The sequence below is a fragment of the Phasianus colchicus genome, chromosome 7 (assembly GCF_987193195.1).
Source record: "Phasianus colchicus chromosome 7, bPhaCol1.hap1.1, whole genome shotgun sequence".
Taxonomy (NCBI): domain Eukaryota; kingdom Metazoa; phylum Chordata; class Aves; order Galliformes; family Phasianidae; genus Phasianus; species Phasianus colchicus.
In genome coordinates this window covers 15,985,769-16,007,622 of record NC_143442.1, presented here as the reverse complement: position 1 = coordinate 16,007,622, position 21,854 = coordinate 15,985,769, and the positions used below count along the sequence as shown (strand labels likewise).

At 37.8% G+C, this 21,854-nt stretch overlaps 1 protein-coding gene across 3 annotated transcripts in view; it reads right to left on the bottom strand.

Moving 5' to 3' along the window:
• SLC4A10 (solute carrier family 4 member 10) overlaps window positions 1-21,854 on the bottom strand; it is a 189,254-nt gene that overhangs the window by 137,391 nt on the left and 30,009 nt on the right. Inside the window, exon 1 of one of the 3 annotated variants that reach the window (XM_090143850.1) lies at window positions 17,971-18,218. The exons of the other annotated variants lie outside the window; for them this stretch is intronic. Within the exon in view, the coding sequence (XP_089999976.1) occupies window positions 17,971-18,018 (48 nt within the window). The 5' untranslated portion in view covers window positions 18,019-18,218. Of the gene's footprint in view, window positions 1-17,970; window positions 18,219-21,854 lie in introns of those variants that run through there. 3 annotated transcript variants of the gene reach the window in all.

Genomic DNA, 21,854 nt, shown 5'->3' with positions numbered 1-21,854 from the left:
CAATACCTTTTCTCACACCAAAAGTGTGGCAGTCAGGCAGGGCCAGAAGAAAACTACTGGAACCGACTCAATCTCACAACAGACTGCAAGATTCACAAACAGTATTATCCCTCATGCTCACTGCTTAACTGTAAGCTTATTAACGCCAATTTCTGAGCTCTCGGTAGCAAGGGCTTTCACCTCTTGCTAGTAATGACCTTTCTGAGAAAATTTAGTCTCAAGTAAACTTCCCTCAAGAACATACCACACCACCACCCAGAACAAACAGCTAATTAAGAGCGGATAACACAGTATGTGTGCAGGGCAGACCACACCAACATGAGTTAAACTTAAATTCAAAAGATTCACCTCTGTCGTATAAGGTTTTTTAGCTAAAAATTAAGAGAGTGTAAGGAAACAGTTTACTTTGTTTGTGGTTTGTCCTCCAGAAGAATTCATGGAGTTGGAATTGAAGAGTCTTTGCCAGCAGCAACATTTCCTATAACCTATTTCTGTAACATATATATATAGCATCAAATTTTCTATCACTGATGTACACTTACTGGGTGAGTATTTCCCTTGGCACATGCATCCTTTCCACTCTTTTGTCTACGCATTTCAGTAAATTCCTTTATTCCTGAAAATAGTTACCTGCAAAGGTTTTATTACAAAGGATTCAAATTATGCCTATTAGTGTTTTGCAAACAAGAGCACCAATGTAATGAAGCACAGTGGGTACAACAAATGCCGAACTTGATGCAGTTCCAATCTTTCAGTGAAAGGACAGACAATTCCCCATTAGATTTCTGATCACAGAATTGCAGAATACGCTAAGTTGGAATAGAGCAATGAGGAGTTGAGTCCAACTCCTGGCTTCACACAGGAACACACCAAATGTAAACACTATGTCGTAGATCACTGTCCAAACATTTCTTGAACTCCAGCAGCCTGGTGCCATGACCACAGCCCTGGGCAGCCTGTTCCAGTGCCTAACCATCCTCTGGTGAAGAACCTTTTCCTAACACCCAACCTGACACAGCTCCATGCCACTCCCTCCTGTCCTGTCACCATCACCAGAAAGCAGAGCCCAGTTTGATCCTTGTGAGAACCTGCAGGCTCCAATAATTTTATGCCCTTATGTTTTGGCACCCAAAACTGCACACAGTGCTTGAGGTGAGGCCTCAAGAGAAAAGCGGGACAATCCCTTCCCTCAGCCAGCTAGCAGCACTCTGTTTGATGAATCCCAGGTTTTACCAATGACAATGCTTTAAGAGCTAACTGTTTTCAAATTTCCTAAAGGTATTTTATAAATCTGTATAATTTACCCTAACGGCCAAGCCTTATTTCTTAGGCAGGCACAGTTCAAAACAAAATAAATTGTAAAATTCAGGTTAAATTTAATCAAGAACTTTTGACAAATAAAAAAACCTGAAAAGTCAACTTTCCGGACATCCAGAAGCACTGAACTGAATAAAATGCAAGGTAACAACTTACTGTTGCCTAGTACAATTACTAAAAACAATAAAAAATCTGTCTTCATTGGCAGGAAGTAAATATCCTCACTAATCTTATCAATTTACCTGATAATGGCTCACAGATAAATTAGCTTTTAATTTTAAGGTTTAAGAACATTTCTTGCCTAAAGGAATCAAGTATAGAGACTCAATCAAATAATAATCAAGCATACATTTCTTTGTTCACTCCTCAGCAAAATATAACCACATAAATAGAGAAAAAACTTCCTTCTTGAGTGAAGTAGCATAGAAAAAAAATTTAATCTTGTCAGTAAGACATGAAAATAAGGGGGAAAAAAAGAAAGGCTGCAAGGACTTACATAGACAGTAACAAATCAAGAAAACTAAAATAAGAAGTATTTTTGAAGTCATAATTAAACATTTTTTTACGTTTAAAATTAAACGTAAAAACAAGGGGATAAAGTTACATATTCTGAACATTTTCAGATGTCATTAAAAATTAATAAGCATCAAAATGACTTTTAAGAAAATCTCTATCTTCATATTTTGTCATCTAAATTTTATACCAATGTGCTGGGGAAAATGCCAAGATCTCTGTTATGAATGCATCAGAGCAATTATTGTTGTGATTCTTCTAACCAACAAATTACAACTATGATATTTATAACACTGAGTCTAAATATAAGTAAGCCTCCAAGCAAAAATGCATTATTCAGATGATAAATATCTTTCACTACACTTTTTGTCATTTTATTCTAATAACAGTTGCCCTATTTTCAGAAATTTTATATCATTCAGTCTTAACAAGTTTTTTCCAGAGGGAGAAAGACCATTAAATCCATTTTCCAATCATAACTAGTTGGAGGAAATGTTGGCCCCTTAAGTGAACACAATGCTACAGCAAGTGGAATATTTTTTTCTTTTAAAGCTCTAGTACTTATACTAGGAAAATGACCATATTTTTCCCAGCTCAAGTAATAATTAATCCAATGTTTCATTCTTGTTTTGAAATGAAAACCAACAAATTTGTGTCAAACTCTGAACAGCAAAAATCATTACCTAAAAAAAAAAAAAAAAATTCAACTATGAACATGTTAAGCATGTAAAACGTACATATTAATCAAATTGCAAATACTGCATCTTCCTTGTATTCCAAAAGGAAAAGGGGAAAAAAAAAAAAAGAAACCATTACAAGTGCACTCTACTATGCTGTACAGATACAGATACTATGCTGTAAGACTCTGTAAGACTTCAGGATTTCAATGAAGTCTCTATTACTGTAGTAACTGGATGAAATTCCATGACAATTAATTAGAAAAATAAACAGGAAACAAATCTCAACTCTCATGTAATTATGCAACCTTTTCAACGCATTATGCAATATCCAAAACCTCCGCAATGCACCAGAAACTCCATCTTTTCCATGGTACCATATAGGTCCACTAGCAAGTCCAGATGTAATTCTCTGGTGTGGATCAGTTATTCACCTTGGAAGTGGGAGATACCTCTTCAAGTGCTCTCACAGCTATTGAAGAGAAACTGCCACTAGATCACTGATGCCTTAAAAGGTACGCTCTAAGGTAAAAAGCAGTCACATTACATAATGACAGCATTATGGGGATTGGAAGGGACCTCAAGAAATCATTGAGTCCAACTCCCCCGATAAAACAGGTTTTCTACATAACGTTTTTCTTGTTAGTATTAAAACGTCCACAAAATATTACATTTTTGAAACATTAGAACAAATAATAGCAGCAATTCCAAGATTACTTAAGCAATATGACTTCAAATTTCCTTATTTATCATAAAGAATAAGATCTGTGAAATACACATTATGATTATTCAGAATTTTAAGTCTGTCCTATTGATACACCATGGTTATAGTGATCCAGAACATGTTCCCAAACAAATGAATGCTCCAGAGTGTACCTCTTCATCTACAAACAAGTAAATGAGAAAAGAATGGGCTTTTTTTTTTTTTTTTTTTTTTAAACATGAAAACCAGTCAGCATAATGCATCCCATATCCCATTAGAGGGATCACAAAGAAAATACAGTTTGGGAACAGACTCAGTGCTGAAGGAGATGAAAGGTAAAAGGTGCCTAGAGAAAGAAGTGTCATTAAGCACTTCACTAACAGAAAGTAAAGCAGACTTTGCCACAAGCATCTTGCCTCTCCAAGTTCTGCACTTTTGTACTATGCCCTAAGCATAACAGATACAGTTAAAACAAAACCAATACAACTATTATTTAAATGAGTTCGTGGGAAAGTTTAATAGTCAATTTTAATCTTGTTTTGCAATTAGGTTTTTAGATATTTTCCTAAACAGAGATCTATTCTCATTGGTTAGTATAACACTGCAAGTGCCAGATTCTGCACCTGGTATAGGACAACCCTGGATATATGCACAGACGAGGGCACAAGAGGCTGTAGAGCAGCCCCACAGAAAAGGATCTGGGGGTTCTGGTTGATGATAAGTTGAATGTGAGTCAGTTGTGTGTCCTGGCAGCTGGATTCTCAACTTTGAATGAATCCTGAATTGACCCATCAATCAGCTCTATCACACTTAACATATCTCACATCTGCAGTAATACACTCTTGGTTTATCTGGCTGAAAGTACACATAGCTGAAGCAGCACAAAACCCAGTGATTAGGATTGTGAGTTTCTAAGTTAATTTCAGACTACTGCTGCTGTAGCTGTCAGGGTTAGAAAACAATATTGCATAAAACCACATCCACAATTGCACAGTGCTAATCATCTCCTGATAGTGGGTCATAACGTACAAAGAACGAACCACAGAGGAAAACAGAAACAAAAATGAAAATCATGAAGATGTTAGTAAAAGAAAACAGGATGCTATTACACATTTGTGTAAGCCATAAAAGTACTATAGAAATACCAAGGGATGTGGGAGGGTGTAAGAGATCTCATTTCTTTTAATCTTGGGAAATTTCATTGCTTTCATTCAAGTTACAATGCATTGTACTTTCCCAAACAAAACTTGGCTTACCATTCAGATATACAGAAACTGTGGAAAAACTTCTATATCTGAACAGTTCTTTATTCTAGGTCAGATCCAAAACTAGGTTGAATTTTAGATGTCCTTGAAGATTTTTACGATTTTTTTTTTAGCATAAACATCTAAACCTAAGTATTAATCCTTAAAATACAACTCAGGCTTGGTTTCTCAGCACAGTACAATCCAAAACTGATCAATTAATTCCTCAATCCTAATAACAAATAATATTTTTTAGATTTATTTCTTTGAAATGTTTCAACATAGGATCCAGTCTTATCCAGTATTGCAAGGAAGATCTTTCTTAAGTATCTCTTTTCTACAAGTTTTTATCATAGCTCTTCTACACACTGTTATAGATGTCACTTCTAAGTATTTGCAGTGGTCTAAATTCAAAACCTGTTTTTATGTCTCTCCTTATCATCAAAGCATATATGTGAAACAACAGTCATTGATTCTATGATTCTAATTTTGCGTACAGTTGTACATTCAAATAAATAGTAAAAAAAAAAAAAAAATTGTTTATTTACCAACTTAGTAAGTTTTCCTCCCTCTGAAGAATAGATTTTACTAGAGTTGTGCATAACTGTACCACTTAACCGTAAGGACATGAATTCTCTTATGTTAAACTGCAGAGTAAATGGAGATTTAAAAAAATATATCACCACATCAGTAGACTGAAGCATCAAAACTTTGGAAACAGTCCTTTCTGTAACTCCTTGAACTGCTGCAATATGGTTTTCACATTACAACAGTCATGTTATCATCATTTAGGTAATGAGCTTTTTTTTGCTTGCCAAAGCACACAACAAAGATGCAAAGAGTGAGCAGAGCAGCAGTAAGGAGACAGACTAGGGCCCATCAGTTGGGTTACACATGGCTAGTAACCAAATGAATCAAGCAAGTAAAATCCAGTGTATTAGTCTGTCATTAATACAATTAAAATGAAAGCACTGGATATCCATCATCAGCTCCTTCAGTGACTCTCCCTCACTCAGTGACAACCTTGTGCCCTTCTTTGAAGTTCATAACTGAATCTGTAAAAGAATGCACAACTACTTGCCCATTGTGAAAACGAAGTACTTTGCATGTCCTGCCAAGCTGCATCTTATAAATTGCTTGGCAACATACTTACAGTGAATGCTGAAACTACTTGAAAGTAATCTAGATTAAAAAAATAAGATCTATGATCACAGCCAAAGCAATTATATTAACAAAGCTCCAGAGATTCAGCAAAGGAAGGTGCTTTGGGGAAGACAGACATAAGTTCACAAGCCTGTGAAGATGTTTAGATGGCTCATTTAATCGCAAGGAAATGTACGGATGGAGCAGAATGAAGTTAAATTTCCTTTGCTACTGAATTCAGCAAGAGCATGGTCAGATAGACCTCCAGGCTGATGTTGCCCACTGTTGAAAGGGCAAATATTTGATGAGTGCCACACATTGATATGTTTCGAATCTCTGAATTGCCAATAACTTACTCCAGAAATATTCAAATTAAAAATATGTAACTATAACTTACCAGAAAAAATAAACTCTTTGTCACAAAAAAAAAAATAAAGGCAGTGCATAGGCAACCCCAACTCATTTTGGATCAGCTGCTACTTTAAGTGAGCTCATCTACAGATGACTAAGTAAACTGCCACTTTTGAGGCCAAACAGAACTATTTTTCTTTCCACAAAAACATCCAAGTTATAACCTGTCACTGCCAACCTAACAATAACAAATGCTATTTAATGGACCCAGGGAAGGAAAGCAAAATCAGAACTGCAGAAATCTCAGGTTTTTCTTCTGGTATTCAGTCCCACTTTCTGGTAAGAAGCAGTTTAAAGTTTTCCTAAGCTGATGATTGCATCTGTCGAATTAGGATAATTGAGTTTAATTATCTAATTCCTTTTTAACCTTTTTAAACTTATGGCCTCCACAGTATCCTACATGACTTAAATTCTTGCACTTGAACTCTGCCCACTGTGAGAAAGTGAATCTCTTTCATTTTTGACTTACCGATAATTTTATTGAGCATCTTAGTTTCTGCTATAATTACATAGTTACAATTCATTTGGTACTTATTTTATTTTTAGCATTATCATATTCTGTCTTCTGAATTGCCTAACTTCCAAAACAACTCCTAATCTGCATAGCTTCAGGAAGCTATTTCAGAAACTATTTCCTCACTAGTCAAAAAATGCTGACATGATTTCAAAGCATGATCAAGACTGTAAAGTCCCAAATTGAAAGCTCAGGCATAACTCAGTCTCAGCTTGCCTGCTTTATTTTTATCTTTTAAACAAAAATCTAAAAGAGAGGTGTCTTCTTGGTGTTCAATCTATAAGATTTTTATTTTTTTTTTAATGTCTTGCTCTCACAAGCAAGAATTCCTTGCTGTCACAATTCACATGCATGTGTTAGATCCCTCATGTTCATATTACATCTACCATCTTGGAACTTACAATGATCAAAACTTCTCTAGCACTTGTGCTCCCATCATTTCCAATCAATAAGTAAAAAAGAGAACACTTGACAATTGAGATTTTGTGGACAAGTCATTTCCCACGCCAAGTAAGCAAAGGACTTTTTTTTCTTAAATACTACAATTATTTTTAAAGGCACTTATTGGAAGCTATTTTAAAGCTTAAAATATTACAATAAATCTAAGTGTATATCTAGTGCCTTGAAGTTTGGTCATTAGAGAATGCTATCTCAAAATAAAGCCTAGTTTTAGATAATTCAAAGGAAGTATTTCCAATATTAAAACATCAGGCACTACAGAAACAAAACAAAATGAAAAAAAAAAAAAAAAGAAAAAAAAAAGGCCAGACCCTAATAGTTCATTATAATGCTAACAAAAAAGCACACAATACAAAATAACAATTTTGTTACAGAAAGATAAACTCAAAATAAATTTCCTCTACATAAGCCTTAAAATATTTTTGACACTTTCTATTAATTTTGTCACCAATATGATGAGGCATTAATATGGAAACCAAAAGTAAATGTTTTTAGTCTTAGATAATGGAAACAAAAAACACCATTTCTGAAAGCACAAGAAAATTCTGCTGGAAAAAAAAAATACTAAATGTTAGCAGGAAAATAATCTGTTATACAGACAGAAAAAATCTCTGAATCACTCAAAATAATTACAAATCAATATTATTTTCTTACTTAAGATGTATCCAGCTGAAATAAATTCGATCCTGCTAATATGTACATTTCAAGTCATGGGATTTTGACTACATACAGAAACCAGATTCATCAGCTCTGCCACATACACCAATTTGTGCATTCATGGAAGCCCTCTGAGCTTTATACAGGATAGACCAACCTTTATCTCAATGGTAACCTTCAAAGCACAGTATTGTTTTTAACATCATAAAAGGGTGGGCTGGTAAATCTCTTCATAGTAAGTACTTGTAACAATTTGATTTGTGTTTAAAACCTTTTTCCCACCCTTTGCAGCTTATTTCTCTAGAGAATCCTTTCCACCTCACTCAGTCTCCTTGAGCTAGTGAGATGCATTGCTGAAATTAGCAAGAAAAATAGCTCTCTGATGATGGTGTGCTAGATTTGTAATAATTGCACTACGTAATGTATGCACATAGGGTCAATTCTGGGGATTTGGACAATGAAGAATATAAACTGTAAGCCACAAAACCTTCAGAACTCACATTGTATTACCATCATATTACGTAGCACAAGCATCAAGAAAGTATTATAGACACCTTCCGCTTCTGAAAGAGAACCAACTAAAACAGAACAAAGGACTGGTGAGAACAAGTGGCTAAGCTAACTTTTCTGTTTCTAAACATTTTCAACATGAAGAACAAAGTCTCTGCCACATTTACATCTTGACCACTTAATTGATCTTCTTAGTCTTTCTCCTAGTGTCCTAAGCTCTTACGTAAAGGAAACCCAGTAACTCTCTTGGTTCATTGCTCTTAACTGAAGCTTGCAAAAAAAGGAAAAGTTTTTCACTACAAGGTCTGTCAGTCTAGACAGGATCCATAAATTCAAGCTTTTAAGTTTAATGTTAGCTTCTTTTTTTCTTCTTAGAAGACAGACTGACTCCATTTGCAAAATGATGAAGCACGAAAGGAGCAAGGAAGACATTTGGATGATAGACAAAGTATAAGAAGAGAATAATTTAAGCCATTACTGGTTCAGAGTGACTTTTTGCTTACAAGCATCATATGTAGATCATTGCACAGTGGTTACACTTCTTCCAACAAAGCCCTGCTGAGCAGCAACTGTTACTAAGGTCATTCATTTGTTTTCACCATATATTTTTGTAAGCTTTCCTCTCAGCTATTCTTATGGGTGGCTGAATAAAAAAAATGTATCATGTGTTTTTTGGCCAAAAGAAATCAGGTACAGTGGATATGAAGTCCAAAACTTTCAGGCAACTTGAAACCAATAGATCACTGAAAAATATCACATCTTATCTGAAACAAAATGTGCTTTTTCCTTAAAAGTTAATTTAATAGTCTTTAACCTTTTCTTCCGATGCCTCTTCAGAGCAAAGTCCTCTAAGTTACATGGGGTTTCAGTGAATTAATGGAAAAAGCAGGATGGATGATAGTAGGAAAAAAAAATCTCTCATATGAAACCGGTGAGGATACACGTGAGGACCATTACACAAGTCAGTATTATTTTTGAGAACATGTTAACATGTTCTGGATTCATCCACACACTTCTCTCAAAATGAGATCTGGAATTCAACTATGACTAGAACTTTCACAGGCAAAGATTCTCAGATGTGTATGAACCTCAGCTTCATGAGTGCTTTTACTGCTTGATTCATGTTTAATTTCAAAAGCTGTGTATAATGTTGTGACAAATACAAGAGCACACAGCTATGCATTTCACTATAGCACAATCATTAAGAAGAAAAACAGAACAAGGAAGCTTCCTAAGCAAAATGTGGTCACAATGAAAGTTATGAACTGTTCTGCACAGAAGTGGATTAAGTTCTGAAGATGTCTCAGAATACAACAGATTTGGAAAGACTGTATTTATATTAATGGTGATACTTTCGGAACTTATATGAGTCTCAAGAAGCACAGACTAGGCTGGAGAGGCTAGATCAACATGTCTTTTATTCTATAAATTCAGTTAAAACATTAATCTATATATTATTCTTTCTCTTTGCTCAATAATGCACTGTTCTAGGACACTCTGATTCTATTCTGGTACTCATGTAAGTAGGTCACAAAAATGATTAAAAGCATACTGATTTTTCAGAAAAATATGATATAGGTTACCCCAATTTCCATGAAATCAAAAAGGGAGGAGAACAATGTCCACTCTTCCACAGACACATTGAGATTATTACTTTTGCTTCAGTCTTTAGACTACAGAGCATAACAAGAGAGTATACCTCCTAGTTAGGAATTTTCAGAACATAAATTTATAATCTTACTAGTATTGCAACAATATGCTTGAGATGCTGTTAGTGAAATCTTACAAAAAACTGCTCTGCATTCTCTGTAGATGATACTAAACTTATTCACTTCTAATTTGCACAGAACTGGTAAAAAAAAATGTCATAACAGCAACAGCAGTTCAACCATTTTCCATGTGGCTATTTAGCAATATTTGGAACAACATATCTGTAAGCTGAGTCTTGAACCCAAGGGTAAAGAACAAATCTCCACAGCAACTGAGCAGCTAATACTTGCCATTGAAATTCCCACTGTATTGTTTTCATTACTTAATTGCATGTCAAATGAAAAAACACCAACCTCTTATGATTTGTGATTACATTATTTCTGGAGTTAGCTGAAAGTTCAAGATTCACTTTCATTTTATGACTGTTATGGTAGGCTGTGTCTTGTGACATGATAAGCAAATAAAATAATAAAATAAGAATGATGCCCTCAACTCTTCCAAGTTCAGCTTTGAGAAATAAATACATGTTTCTACAACTGAAGTCAGATTTTACTTACTGTCACATGGGAATTTTGGTAATTTCCTCAAGTTGGTTTTAGACCTCATTTATGCTGGTTAACTCCAAAGAGAAAGCTTTCATGGCTTTCTGTGTTTTCAGTATACATTTCTAAATAAATAAATAAAACTCTACTTGTGAGGAAATATATTTTTCATCAGTCACATGTTATCAGTGCTATTGATAGGGTTTGTATTTGGCTCCTGGAAAACTAGCAAAGATACAGACAGGTGTTGAAAACAAAATCCCCCCTCCAAAAAATACTCTCCGGGCCAAAACCTACCCACACTGATAGAATCTTTGGTCTGCCTAGATGTAGGAAATAGACTGCAGGATCTCATTCCAAAATTACCCACTTTTTTTTCTGCTTGGTTCTACAATAGAAACTAAGCTTCACAAAATGAAATAAATCTTAGTAGACAGAAGCCAGCCTGATGTTTTAGTCCACTTATATTATATATATACATAGTTATAAATATATACATACATATATGGTTACATATATATATACACATATAAAAACTTGAAAATTTTACTGACTCTTCCTAACACTGAGCATATCAATATAATGCACTCTTTCTTTGTCTCCTATTGTATCCTATAATCATAAATCCAATTATTCAAATCTATCAATAGCATTTTCCTGAATCTGAAAATTAAAATACCTGAGCAGAACAATTCTGCAGTATTTTTTATTCTCCTTTAGATTCAGTTCCTTGATTCTAAAAACAAAAATTGTGACAAACACAAGTTTGTCAGTACTAATAAAAAAATCCGAAGCAGTTATAATTTGATACACAGTCTCCCCACTTTTACCTTTATTTCCTATTGATTTTTACAGCATTATTAAGTATCCTTAACACCTCACAACTACCACCGAGTTTTCAGTATTTCAATGGGAGAGAATAGACATGAAATCACATTCTTGCTGATGATAGATCTATATTTCTAAAATTAAACCCTGAAACACTTTCATCTGTTGAAAAAGAAGTTTACATGTACATAAGATCTTCCTCTCTGGAACTGACATGGCATTTACAATTGAATTTAATTAAACAGTTTGACTGACTAATTATAGCTTAAGTATCTATTTTCCTTTCTTGCCAGAATCTGATAGCAGGGTTTGTTTTTTTTTTTTTTTTATTTTTACATGAAGTGACTGTGAATGCCTCTTGAGAAAAAATAGCACAATTGCTAGTGACTGATATCTGGAACAATTCCTCAGAACAGTGGCTTCAGATCACTTCTTAATCTACAGCATCCTGCAAGTTTCCCAGAAAAGGTGAAAAGTGATCCCACACTTTCTCCAAAAAGCAAGAAAAATGTACAACACTTCCTAGCGTCTTTGAGCCTAATAGCTACAAGGAGATCCCAGCAAAATTAGTCCTGGGAGCTCTTGCAGTCCCACCAGTGCAGACAGATTGCCAAGCTCTTTAGAAAGTAAACAGGACTGCATAAAATCTATGTTCATGTTTATCGTTTTGCAAAAATAAACAAATAAATAACGTAACATTTTGCATCCCTGTAACATGCATGTTGTAATCACAAAACCATTGACAGTTAGGCACCCCCCTTTTAAATATGCTCTCAGTATGTTTATATAAAACATAATTGAAGGCTCAGATAGGCTTATCTTATCAACATTTATCTCCTCAATTTGCATATAATATAAAACAGTACTTCTATAATGTCAAGAGTGAGCCATTGTCACAGAACAATAGAATTGGTAAAGATCTCACAAGGTCTTCCTGTCTATCAGTCAGCCCTAAGCAGGGATAACTGCATATGCATCTTTCCTAGCTGATATTTGTCTAACTTGTTCTTACAGCTGAGTAACAGAGATTCAGCAAATAATATCAGACAACTTGTAGCTGCAAATTCTACATACAAGAAGTATGTAGAATGTCTTTTTAACTTCTGACTAAGGAATACCAGTTCTTCCAGACATTATTTTGTATTTTTAGGCTCCTCGTGGCTTTTGTTGTACTCATCTAACTGCTCTACCATTGCAATTCTTTTCCTGAAGCACTACATGCAGTACTGTAGTAAACAGTTAAGATCTTAGAAGTGCCAAACACTGTCTCACGCATCTTCAGACTTCACTTCTCCCTAAATATGCTAATATGTCTATTTCTTTGCAGCAAGTTCTTGCTGGTTGATTAAAAATGATAACTTGCAAATCTGACATATATTTCATATCTCAACTGAATTGTAAGATTGAGAAGTTGTAGTCAACTTTCCAATGTCTCATAAAAAATTACTCATACAAAGTGAAAAATCTCCAGTGTTCAGTCAGGGAAATTAGCAGACAGGGAAGAATGAGGATTCAGAGTCCATTTTCTCACCAACTATATGAAGGTATGACCTGATTTTCCCACCTCTGTTCCTCCATTTCCTTTCCTGTGCCATAGGAAAATAATTTCTTCCTTATGCAACTTAATTAGCTCCCTCATTTTTTCATTCATCACCTCTCCAATGTTGCACAAATTTCTCCACATTCATTTTTACCCTTCTTTAACACTCCAATTCCTCCCATCCAAGATATTTCTTTACACCTTTTATAGCAATTGCATCTATTCTCATTTTTATCTTGCCTATCCTGACCAAAAGCTTTGTAGAAGCAGGGTGGACTTCAATCACCTTCAAATATTCTACACGTATTTTTTGTTTCACAAGAATAACTTTTAAACAACACATTCAGTCCTCCATTGATTTGGTGGACATAAAAATGGCATTTTAATATTAGGGTAGTCCTAATGGCATGATTCTTCAGACGTTCACAGTGATTTTCTTGGTTGTTATTTTTGTTGTTGTTATTTCTTTGTTTTAAATACAGACCTAAAAATGTACATTGCAGTATGGTACCAAAATGAAAGGAACATCCTATGTTTTCTCTTATCACATACATAAGTAATCATTAAAGATAGTTTACAACGGATTTTGTTCCCTTCACCTGCTTAAAATTTCTCATCCACTAAGGTTTAAACATTACTTAAGAAGCACTAAAAGATGCCAGTGGAAGTATATTGTTTTAGAATTGATTCTGTATCCTTCTAAATGAAAAAGTAGAAAGGGGAGATCTAATTACTAGCAGAGGAAATGGAAACGCATATTTAACAAGCAGAAATTGTGTGAAGTACTCAAAGCAGGTATAAACACATTAAAGTAGAATTACTTCCACAGAGAATTCATAGCTTTTCTTATTTTTGCACAAACGTATGTCAGATTGCAAATCATCCTTAGACAGTAACACAGCAGCACATCATATGATTCCAATTTTTTTTTTTTTTATCATGATGTTGTTGTTGTTGTTTGGAAAAAAAAAAAAAGTGCACCTGTCACTTCATTTTCTTCTAGCATTTTCCAGGAGAAAAGATTTCTTTTTTCCTTTTCACTCAGAACTTGGAATCAGGCAGTAAGAAAGAAAAATACCCAAAGCCTCAACTCTGTCCTAAATTTATACTTACAATTGGGTTTGAGGGTTTTGTTTTCAATGGTGCCACTATCTCAGTACTCTTGTCATGAAAATGTCACACTGTCTCCGTTATTCTCCAAAAGAACCACCAAACACTATGAACTTGCCTTAACTGTTGCTATAACGCTAAATTCTGGGGAAGAGAACTGGGAATTAGTCCTTGGACCAGATTCTGACATCCATTCTCGTAATGAGCAATACATTTCATCTGCAACCCTCACAGGAGGTCCCACTCAGCATTAACAAAAGCAAAAGAATTTGGCCTTTTAATGTGTGTAGCTTCCCACACTCACCTGCTGCATTAAAAATAGCTGTTACCCAAGATCTTGCTATACCATTCTCCCACATATGGAGACCTAAGAAGCCATATCTGTGTGTCATTTGCAGCAGTGACAAGAGTAGTGAAAATAAACAACATTTACCTCTACAAGCATAGTACACACGTGTCATATGTGTATCTGTGGACATATATAACAATGTCATGCTTTAAGGTCTTAAATCTCCCAGATTTAAAATTTAAAAAATAAAATAAAATTGAATTTTAAAAGACTAAAAGAGGAAGATGAGAATATGAATTTAGAAAGGAAGAGAAGGTTTGGTTTTATATGGTTAAATACATGGGTATTACTGTTATCACTGTATTCAGACAACACAGCAAAGCAATATGCTATGCATAAACACAGTTAACAAAAATCTCTGCTCACTTCATCAATACATGCTTATACATGAGAAGCATCAAACCTCAGTCAGATAATGACCTCGTTTGAAAAGCCAGTTTTTATTTGCATAACAAGAGTGACCTGGAACCAACAGAAACAAACACGCTAAAGTCAACTTTTTATATATAAATAAGTTGTCTTAAGTGACAATTTGAGAGGCAATTTACATGTGTTGAAGTGTACATATATGCAGACAACTAACAATATCCAGTCCTCTGATAAGAAATCAATAAACCTTTGGATAGAAGATCAGTAAATTGTTTCTCCTGTTCTGTAATCAAATGATGACTTCGCAGCAATTGTTCAATTACTTACAACTATTTTAAAGCACTCTGAATAATCACACTGAAAAAGTATGCTTGATGGATGATAAATATAACATTAGACACAAAGCATTTTATTACCATATATGTATTGAATGATAGGACAGCATTTGTGTTATTTATTCAATAACAGTTTGAGCCAACTTATTTTTAACTTAATACTATAATATTGCTCTTACAGAAAATTCCCAATAGAGTTCTCAAACCAAAAACAAAAAACAAAAACCACAAGAAGCCTTACTTCTAACAATGGTACTGCAGACTACTAAGAAAGTGCAGAGGAAAAAATACTTCCAGTTTAGTCCTCAAATCAACAGGGAACAATGTGTTTTATCCCTCTGCAAATTCTGTGTATCTGGGTTTTTAATTAGAAACTTGTACAATAAAATTAGCAACAACATATCATTACACTACAATAAAAATAGATTCCATTTTGTACAGACTGTGGGGTTTTGGGTGGGAAATGATATTAACGTTTCACAATTTCTCGGCACTATCAGAAGATAAAATTAATCAAGGACTATTCCTTCTATTGTGAATAACAATTATAATGTATCCCACTTTGCAGTTTCTTACACACAAACACAAACACAGTTAGACTAAGATCTTGAAGGAAACAGAAGTCTTTTAGCTAGGATTCTCTTTTTCTTCATACTCTGTGGCCATCAGACTCGGATGAAGCTTGGGAACAGAACTGTACCTATTCTGCAGCTTCATGCCAGTTTCCATTTAATTCCAATCAAGATGAGCTTTGACTCTTAAAACAGAAGCAATCTCAAGGGACTGCTGTGTCATATACTGCTATGGCATCCAGGCTGAAGCACTAAACTAGTACCAATTCATAGAATCACCAAGGTTGGAAAAGACCTCCAGGACCATCTAGCCCAACTGTCCGTTTACCACCACCATTTCTCACTAAACCATGTCCATGTACAACATTTAAATGTTTCTTGAACATTCCTGTTCCTTAAACTCTGCCCTGACCCCAGGTACAAGACATCCCCCATGCAAAGGCCATTCCTGCTTCACCATACACAGGGCTAGAGACATCTGCCAGACTGCCAGCTGCCAAATCACATTTTGACATTTTATTGCTAGATGCACAGAAAATATGCCAGCAGGACAGAGAGATCACCAAGACTGAAGGAGGTTTGTCTTTACCATCACTGTTATAGAAGGAAAGCAAGGTCGCCATGTTGAACTGCAGAGGCCCTCTTGGAAACAGCAAGAGCAGGAGAGTAGAATTGAAGATGAATACATGCAGTAACAAATACTACGTAAAGAACAGAAGAATCCGTTCTCCCCTTGACATCTGCACAACAGATGCTGAACTAGCCAGCTATACTAAACAGGAGGTGGGATCCAGGCCCTACACCTAACAAGCAGCACTACCAGGGACCACCAGCTCTGCAGACAGGGAAGGGCTCTGCCGCTTAGGACTGCAGATGTAACCAGGGACACTTCTTCCCTAATAGGTACGCAGTAAATGCTTTCTTCCATGGGTCTTCCCAACAACAGCAGCAGCCTTTCTTCTGTGCTTCGCCCTGGGAGAACAAATCTAAAGCCAGACAGCATAAGGGAACTGTGTACACTGCCCCTCCCAGAAGAACTCTTGTTCCCCAAGCATCTGGTACCACACAAACAGAGGTGATGCACATTCACAAAGAGACTGACTGCCTAGTAGCACACTAATAAGAGCTAGCCTGCTACCGACTGCAGGCTGTCACACTGGGATGAAACACAGAGGGCAAAGTCTTCAGAGTCAGTAATCATGAACACTATAGGTGGAAGCTGGACTGACACTGAATTGCCCCTCAAAAGAAAGGAACTAAACAATTGGCCTGTCAGTGAAAAATACAAGACCTTTTCCTACTCCTGTGTCAGAAGCTGCAAGAGAAGCAAATGATGAGAATTAAAGCTATTACTCATTAAAGGTATCCAGAGAACAAAAAGAAAAGCTGTCCCTGCCACAATGAAAAAGGAGATGCTGGAGATAGCTCACGCTGTGTAGCAACCTGCCACCCGACTACAAAATGGACCACGTCAACAGATGATGGGAACATACCCTACAAAAATAGGCTTGCCATAAGTGCCTCTTGTCAACCTGCAGCAGCTGAGACTTGGCTCTTTCAAGCTTTGTCAATGCTGTGCAGCTTGTCATGCTAACACAGAACCATTTTGAGAGCCAGAGAATCCTCCGCAGACCAATGCGGTGTGTTCATGTGGATGTGTACGCATAGGCAAACACTTGTGTATGCACATGAGAGACTTCTCCCTGCCCCAGACAGTCTGATTTCCAGTACAAGGCAGGAACCTCCATTCACAAATTGAATCTCAGTAAAAGACCAAGATCAACATCCACATTGGCACATTGCGTGCATCCACAAACCTGGTGTTTGGGGGAAGGCAGGCAGTAAAAAAGATCCCCACTTGCTGGGAAACACTGATCATAGTTGTGCAAGCTGTCCTTGGAGGCAAAGGTGCATCGCACATCCCCAGCCAATAACCCCACAGATATGGAGCTCCACGAGCTCCGAGCACGAGAAACTGCAATATCGCGGCAGGGATAACAGATCAAGATCCGGTGGGAGACAGACCCCGACGTGCAAGTGCCAGGGCTGGGAAGATTCCTCTGCGGTCTGCAAGCAAAGGAGGACCAGGGACCTGCAGAGCCAGGGTCCCCGGGGCGCATCGCACAGGTGTTCGCTCCCCAGGGCTGCCACGCAGCCAGCGGGTGCCGGGGGAGAGGAAGGAAAAGGGAGATCCTCATGAAGATGCTGTCGGAGGCAAGAGGAATCAGAGAGAAGGGGACCCGGGGGAGCTGGGACGGACACCGCACACGCTCGCTCCATCGCGCCGCCGCCGCATCGCTCGGCACCGGAGCGAGCCAACCTGTTTCCCCTCGCACAGAGAAGCCCGCTCCGAGCCGTGGCACAATCGGGCAGGAGGTTCCCCCCCGCCGCGCCCCGCTTCCCAGCTGCCTCCCGCGGGGCGCGCCGCATCTCCCGGCGACCGGGGGCCGCGTTGCGGCAGCCGTACCGTGGGCAGCAGCGGCTCCATCTGCGCCCCCTGGTCCTGGGTCTCCATGCGGCGGCGGCGGGGCCGTGGCAGCGCCCTCCCCGCCGCCCGCCCGCCGGCCGGCGCGGAGCCGAGCGCTGCGCTCCCCGGGCACCGTGGGAGCCGCCGGGCTGCGGTGGGCTCCGCGATCCGCCGCGCTCCGCCGCGGATCAGGTGGCGCGGAGGCAGGAAGCGCGGCAGTCACATGGCTCCGCGCCCCGCCGGGCCCGGTGCGGGGGGAGGCAGGAGCCGGATCCACCTGCGGGATGTGGCCGGATCCTGCCGCCGCCCCCCGTCCCCAGCTCTCGCCGCCGGCTCCCGGCGGGGCGGTGAACGCGGGCGGATCGCGCCGCAGCTGCGAAGGGATGCTCGGGCACGGCATCTCTCCTCCTGCTCACCGGTCCCGAGGGGACTGGAAGGGAGCGGTGGGACCTGACCCCAAGGGACCCTCGGCAGGCACCCTTGCGAACGCTTAGACCGGGCTCGGGAAATCTCTGCTTCACTTCGGCCGTAGTTCACCCGGGACCACTGCTTCAATGCAGAACAGCTTTTGGTCCAAAACACATCTGGATGTGTAAAGCATCTGAAGAGTGCTGAAAACAGTTCTCAGTCCTGCCAGGCTTTGACTCTTCTCCTGGACAGCACCTTTGAAATAGTGCTTTGTCCCATTCTTCACTAATATTATCATCTCTTTTTATCTGAAAGTTATTAAAACCCATCCATTTGCTATATTCTTCTGCCCACAGTTAATTAATGGAAGACTTAAGGCCCTTCTTCGCCCAATTTTATCATAAAATGTCTGCCATACATCTAGTTGCTCCTGATCTGCCTGTCTCTGCACCTCAGCAGTGACATTTGGCCATACGAAAACCCCAGCAAGCACCACAAAAAACCATTGCAAAGCCTACATCACCAAGCAAGACAAGGGACAGATGAGCCCCCATGACACCTGTTACAGGTGCAGATGCCATACTGCCTACCAATACAGCTGAGCCAGACAAGTTCTTGTATCCATTGCTTCCCAACCCATCTACCCCAAAAAACACGCCCACCAAAACCTGTGTGTGTGAGTTAGGATGAACGGAGACCTGACTAGGAAAAATAAGATAACAAATAAACCTCTGTCTCCCTGTTAATTTCCTTGCCAAAGCAGCAGGCTGTGCTCTACATTTTGGATATCCTCTGCAGTCTAAAAGTAGATCAATCAACAGTTTCACTAAATCTGATTAAATTTCCTCCATCAAGGGTCATATTCTTCAAGCTTTCTGAAGTTCTTCTTCTGAGTCAGTGTATTCATACATCAGGCACATAGAAAGAAAGCAGAGTCAAAGTTGGTTCTCACAAAGAAGGGAGTTGCTTTTCTGAATGACAGCCAGGAATTTGGTCTTTGTACAAAGTGACATATACACATAGCACTACAGAAAGACAAGTAGTGCAGTCCAGATTCGGGAAGAGATCTGAGATACGCATTTTCATAACGATTACTGATTTGCAGTAATTAACACAGTTGGCCATTCAGGTCACTAGAGGTAAGGCTGTGTCAGCACTTACACAGTAAAACCCTATTTGCAGGAGCTTATAATTAAGCTATAAACGTCATGATGAAGCTTGGAAAGGAATGTGTTTAAAAGTGATTGTTTTTCTTTAAACAAACAAACAAAAAAAAGTGAATATACCAATTGTGACACTGGGAAGATTAGAAATGAATGTTAGCATAAGCGTGCTTAGTCTTCTCTATGTAAATATCTCAAAGGCATCCCAGAAGATAAAGTACTATAATCTGTCAAGCCCCAAACTATTTCACATGTCATTCACTCCCCATCAGACTCCCTAAAAACACATTCATTCACTCATAAACATCTAAAAGCAAAGAGCAAGAACAAATCAGATTTTACCAAGAGCGGGAGGAGGGGCATCAGCTTACAGCATACATGATGCTGTTCATCCAACAAACTCTTCACAGTGAGAAACAGTATAAAGACCATGAGCACCATATATAGTAGTACAAACAAGTTACTGAATGGGCCATCAAAAGTGAATTAGCATCGGTCAGATCAGTCACACACACACTTTGCTTGATTTTGCAATGGTTCTTTCTCAAAGTGCTTTACAGAGTCAAGAGTTTGCCATTATTGAATGATGGAAAATGGAAATATGGAAAAACTTTTAGATAACAAACCACCTCAAACTGGCCTGTAACATCCCACTCAAAAATCAGAGAAAAAAAAACATACAGAAAACTTAAGAGACCTATACAGCTATAAAGCCACAAATTGGGAAAATAAACGTGCAAGCCATTCTTTCAACAGCTATATCAAAGATGTCCTGCATGAAGGTTCAAAATATTGGATCCTTAAGAAAGACTGCAAAGCCAAAGGTTTTCCAGAGAGAGAAACTGAAGAATGTAAAGAACTAGGGTGAAAGCTTTATTTTCTATCAAACATAACCAAGACACTTTTTTGTTTGTTTGCCTTTCCCAAAGAGTCTCAAAATAGCTTGTCTTCCCCCAAAATAGAAGCAGGTCTAAATAGCTCGTTTCTGAACTTTTAGAATACAATCAGGGTGTTTTCACATTTGCAAGACTTTGTATATGGCAGCTAAGGTAAAAAGTAAGCTCAGGTTCTTGAGTCATCAATAATTTGAGAAGTTTGACTGTAAGGACAGGACGTATGAAATCAAAACATGTAGATAAGCTGAAGTTTTGAAATTTTAAGAATATGCCAGATATACTAACAAAATAAATACCTTTGTAACATTTACGTAAGACTAACTTCATCTTTATATTTTTTGTAGTGCATTACCTAAATAAGATATGGGCTTCTATGTTCAAAGCAAACTTCAGTAGAGAAGCAGGAGACTTTTTCTTGTGCTCTGACTTTAGGTCAGAAGCTGAGCCCTGCCTCGTGTCATGTTTCAGAAGAAAATTAAAATGGCAAAAGTTCACTTGTATTCTCTTTCCTAACATTAACCTCTCCCCTCTTGGGGCTGCAGTGAGCCAGTTAGTCAAATGCTCTCCTGAATCACTATGTTTTTAAACCCCACTGAACAGAGGTTTTATTCATTAAAATCATGTTCTATTTGGGGAAATAGTTCAAAGAGCTCAACTCATTCTTAAAATACTTTGTAGGTATATGGCATGATTTTGGATGCATGTAGCATAGGTACAACTGTCTGTGTTTAACATAAAAATGGTCTGGGTGTAAACCAGTTAGTAAATTCCTACTAACTTTAGCAGTCATACACAGCTTTTCACGTACAAACAGATTTTTTTTAAGATGCAGCCCCAAAATAATGACCTAAAAATCACAGAATTTAAGCTCATGAGAGGTCTCACAGTGCTTCTCCTTTTGTGTCACTGTAATATAAGCTGTTTTTTAACATAAGGTATACTCTCTAATTATTAAGAGTGACAAGCTCTCCCAAGAAGGTATTCAGATATAAGTGACATTAGCTGTGCATTTTAATTTTTTAATATACATAAGAGCATTTACAGAAGCCTAGCATCATTTACTGGCCTAGTACCACTCACATTTTTGCCCTCATACCTATCTGTCAGTTTTAATTTTTATGATCCAAATACAGCTTTATATTGTCAAGATACAATTCCTGTTCTAGGAATATGCCATGGGTATATTGGCTTTTCTCCCAGTTTAGCCGTAAAATATGTCACTTTACTAGAATGGATGAAGGGGAAGGAAATAACTAGTAAGCAAGAGCAAATTCTTGATTTTCATATAGTTGTTAGTTACAAAAGGGAACACAGGAATGACTTACTTCAAATTCTCCCCACAATAGGTATGCATGAAGCCTACCTAATTCACTCATTTACACCTATCTGATACTGTCACCGTCTTCTTAATTCCAAG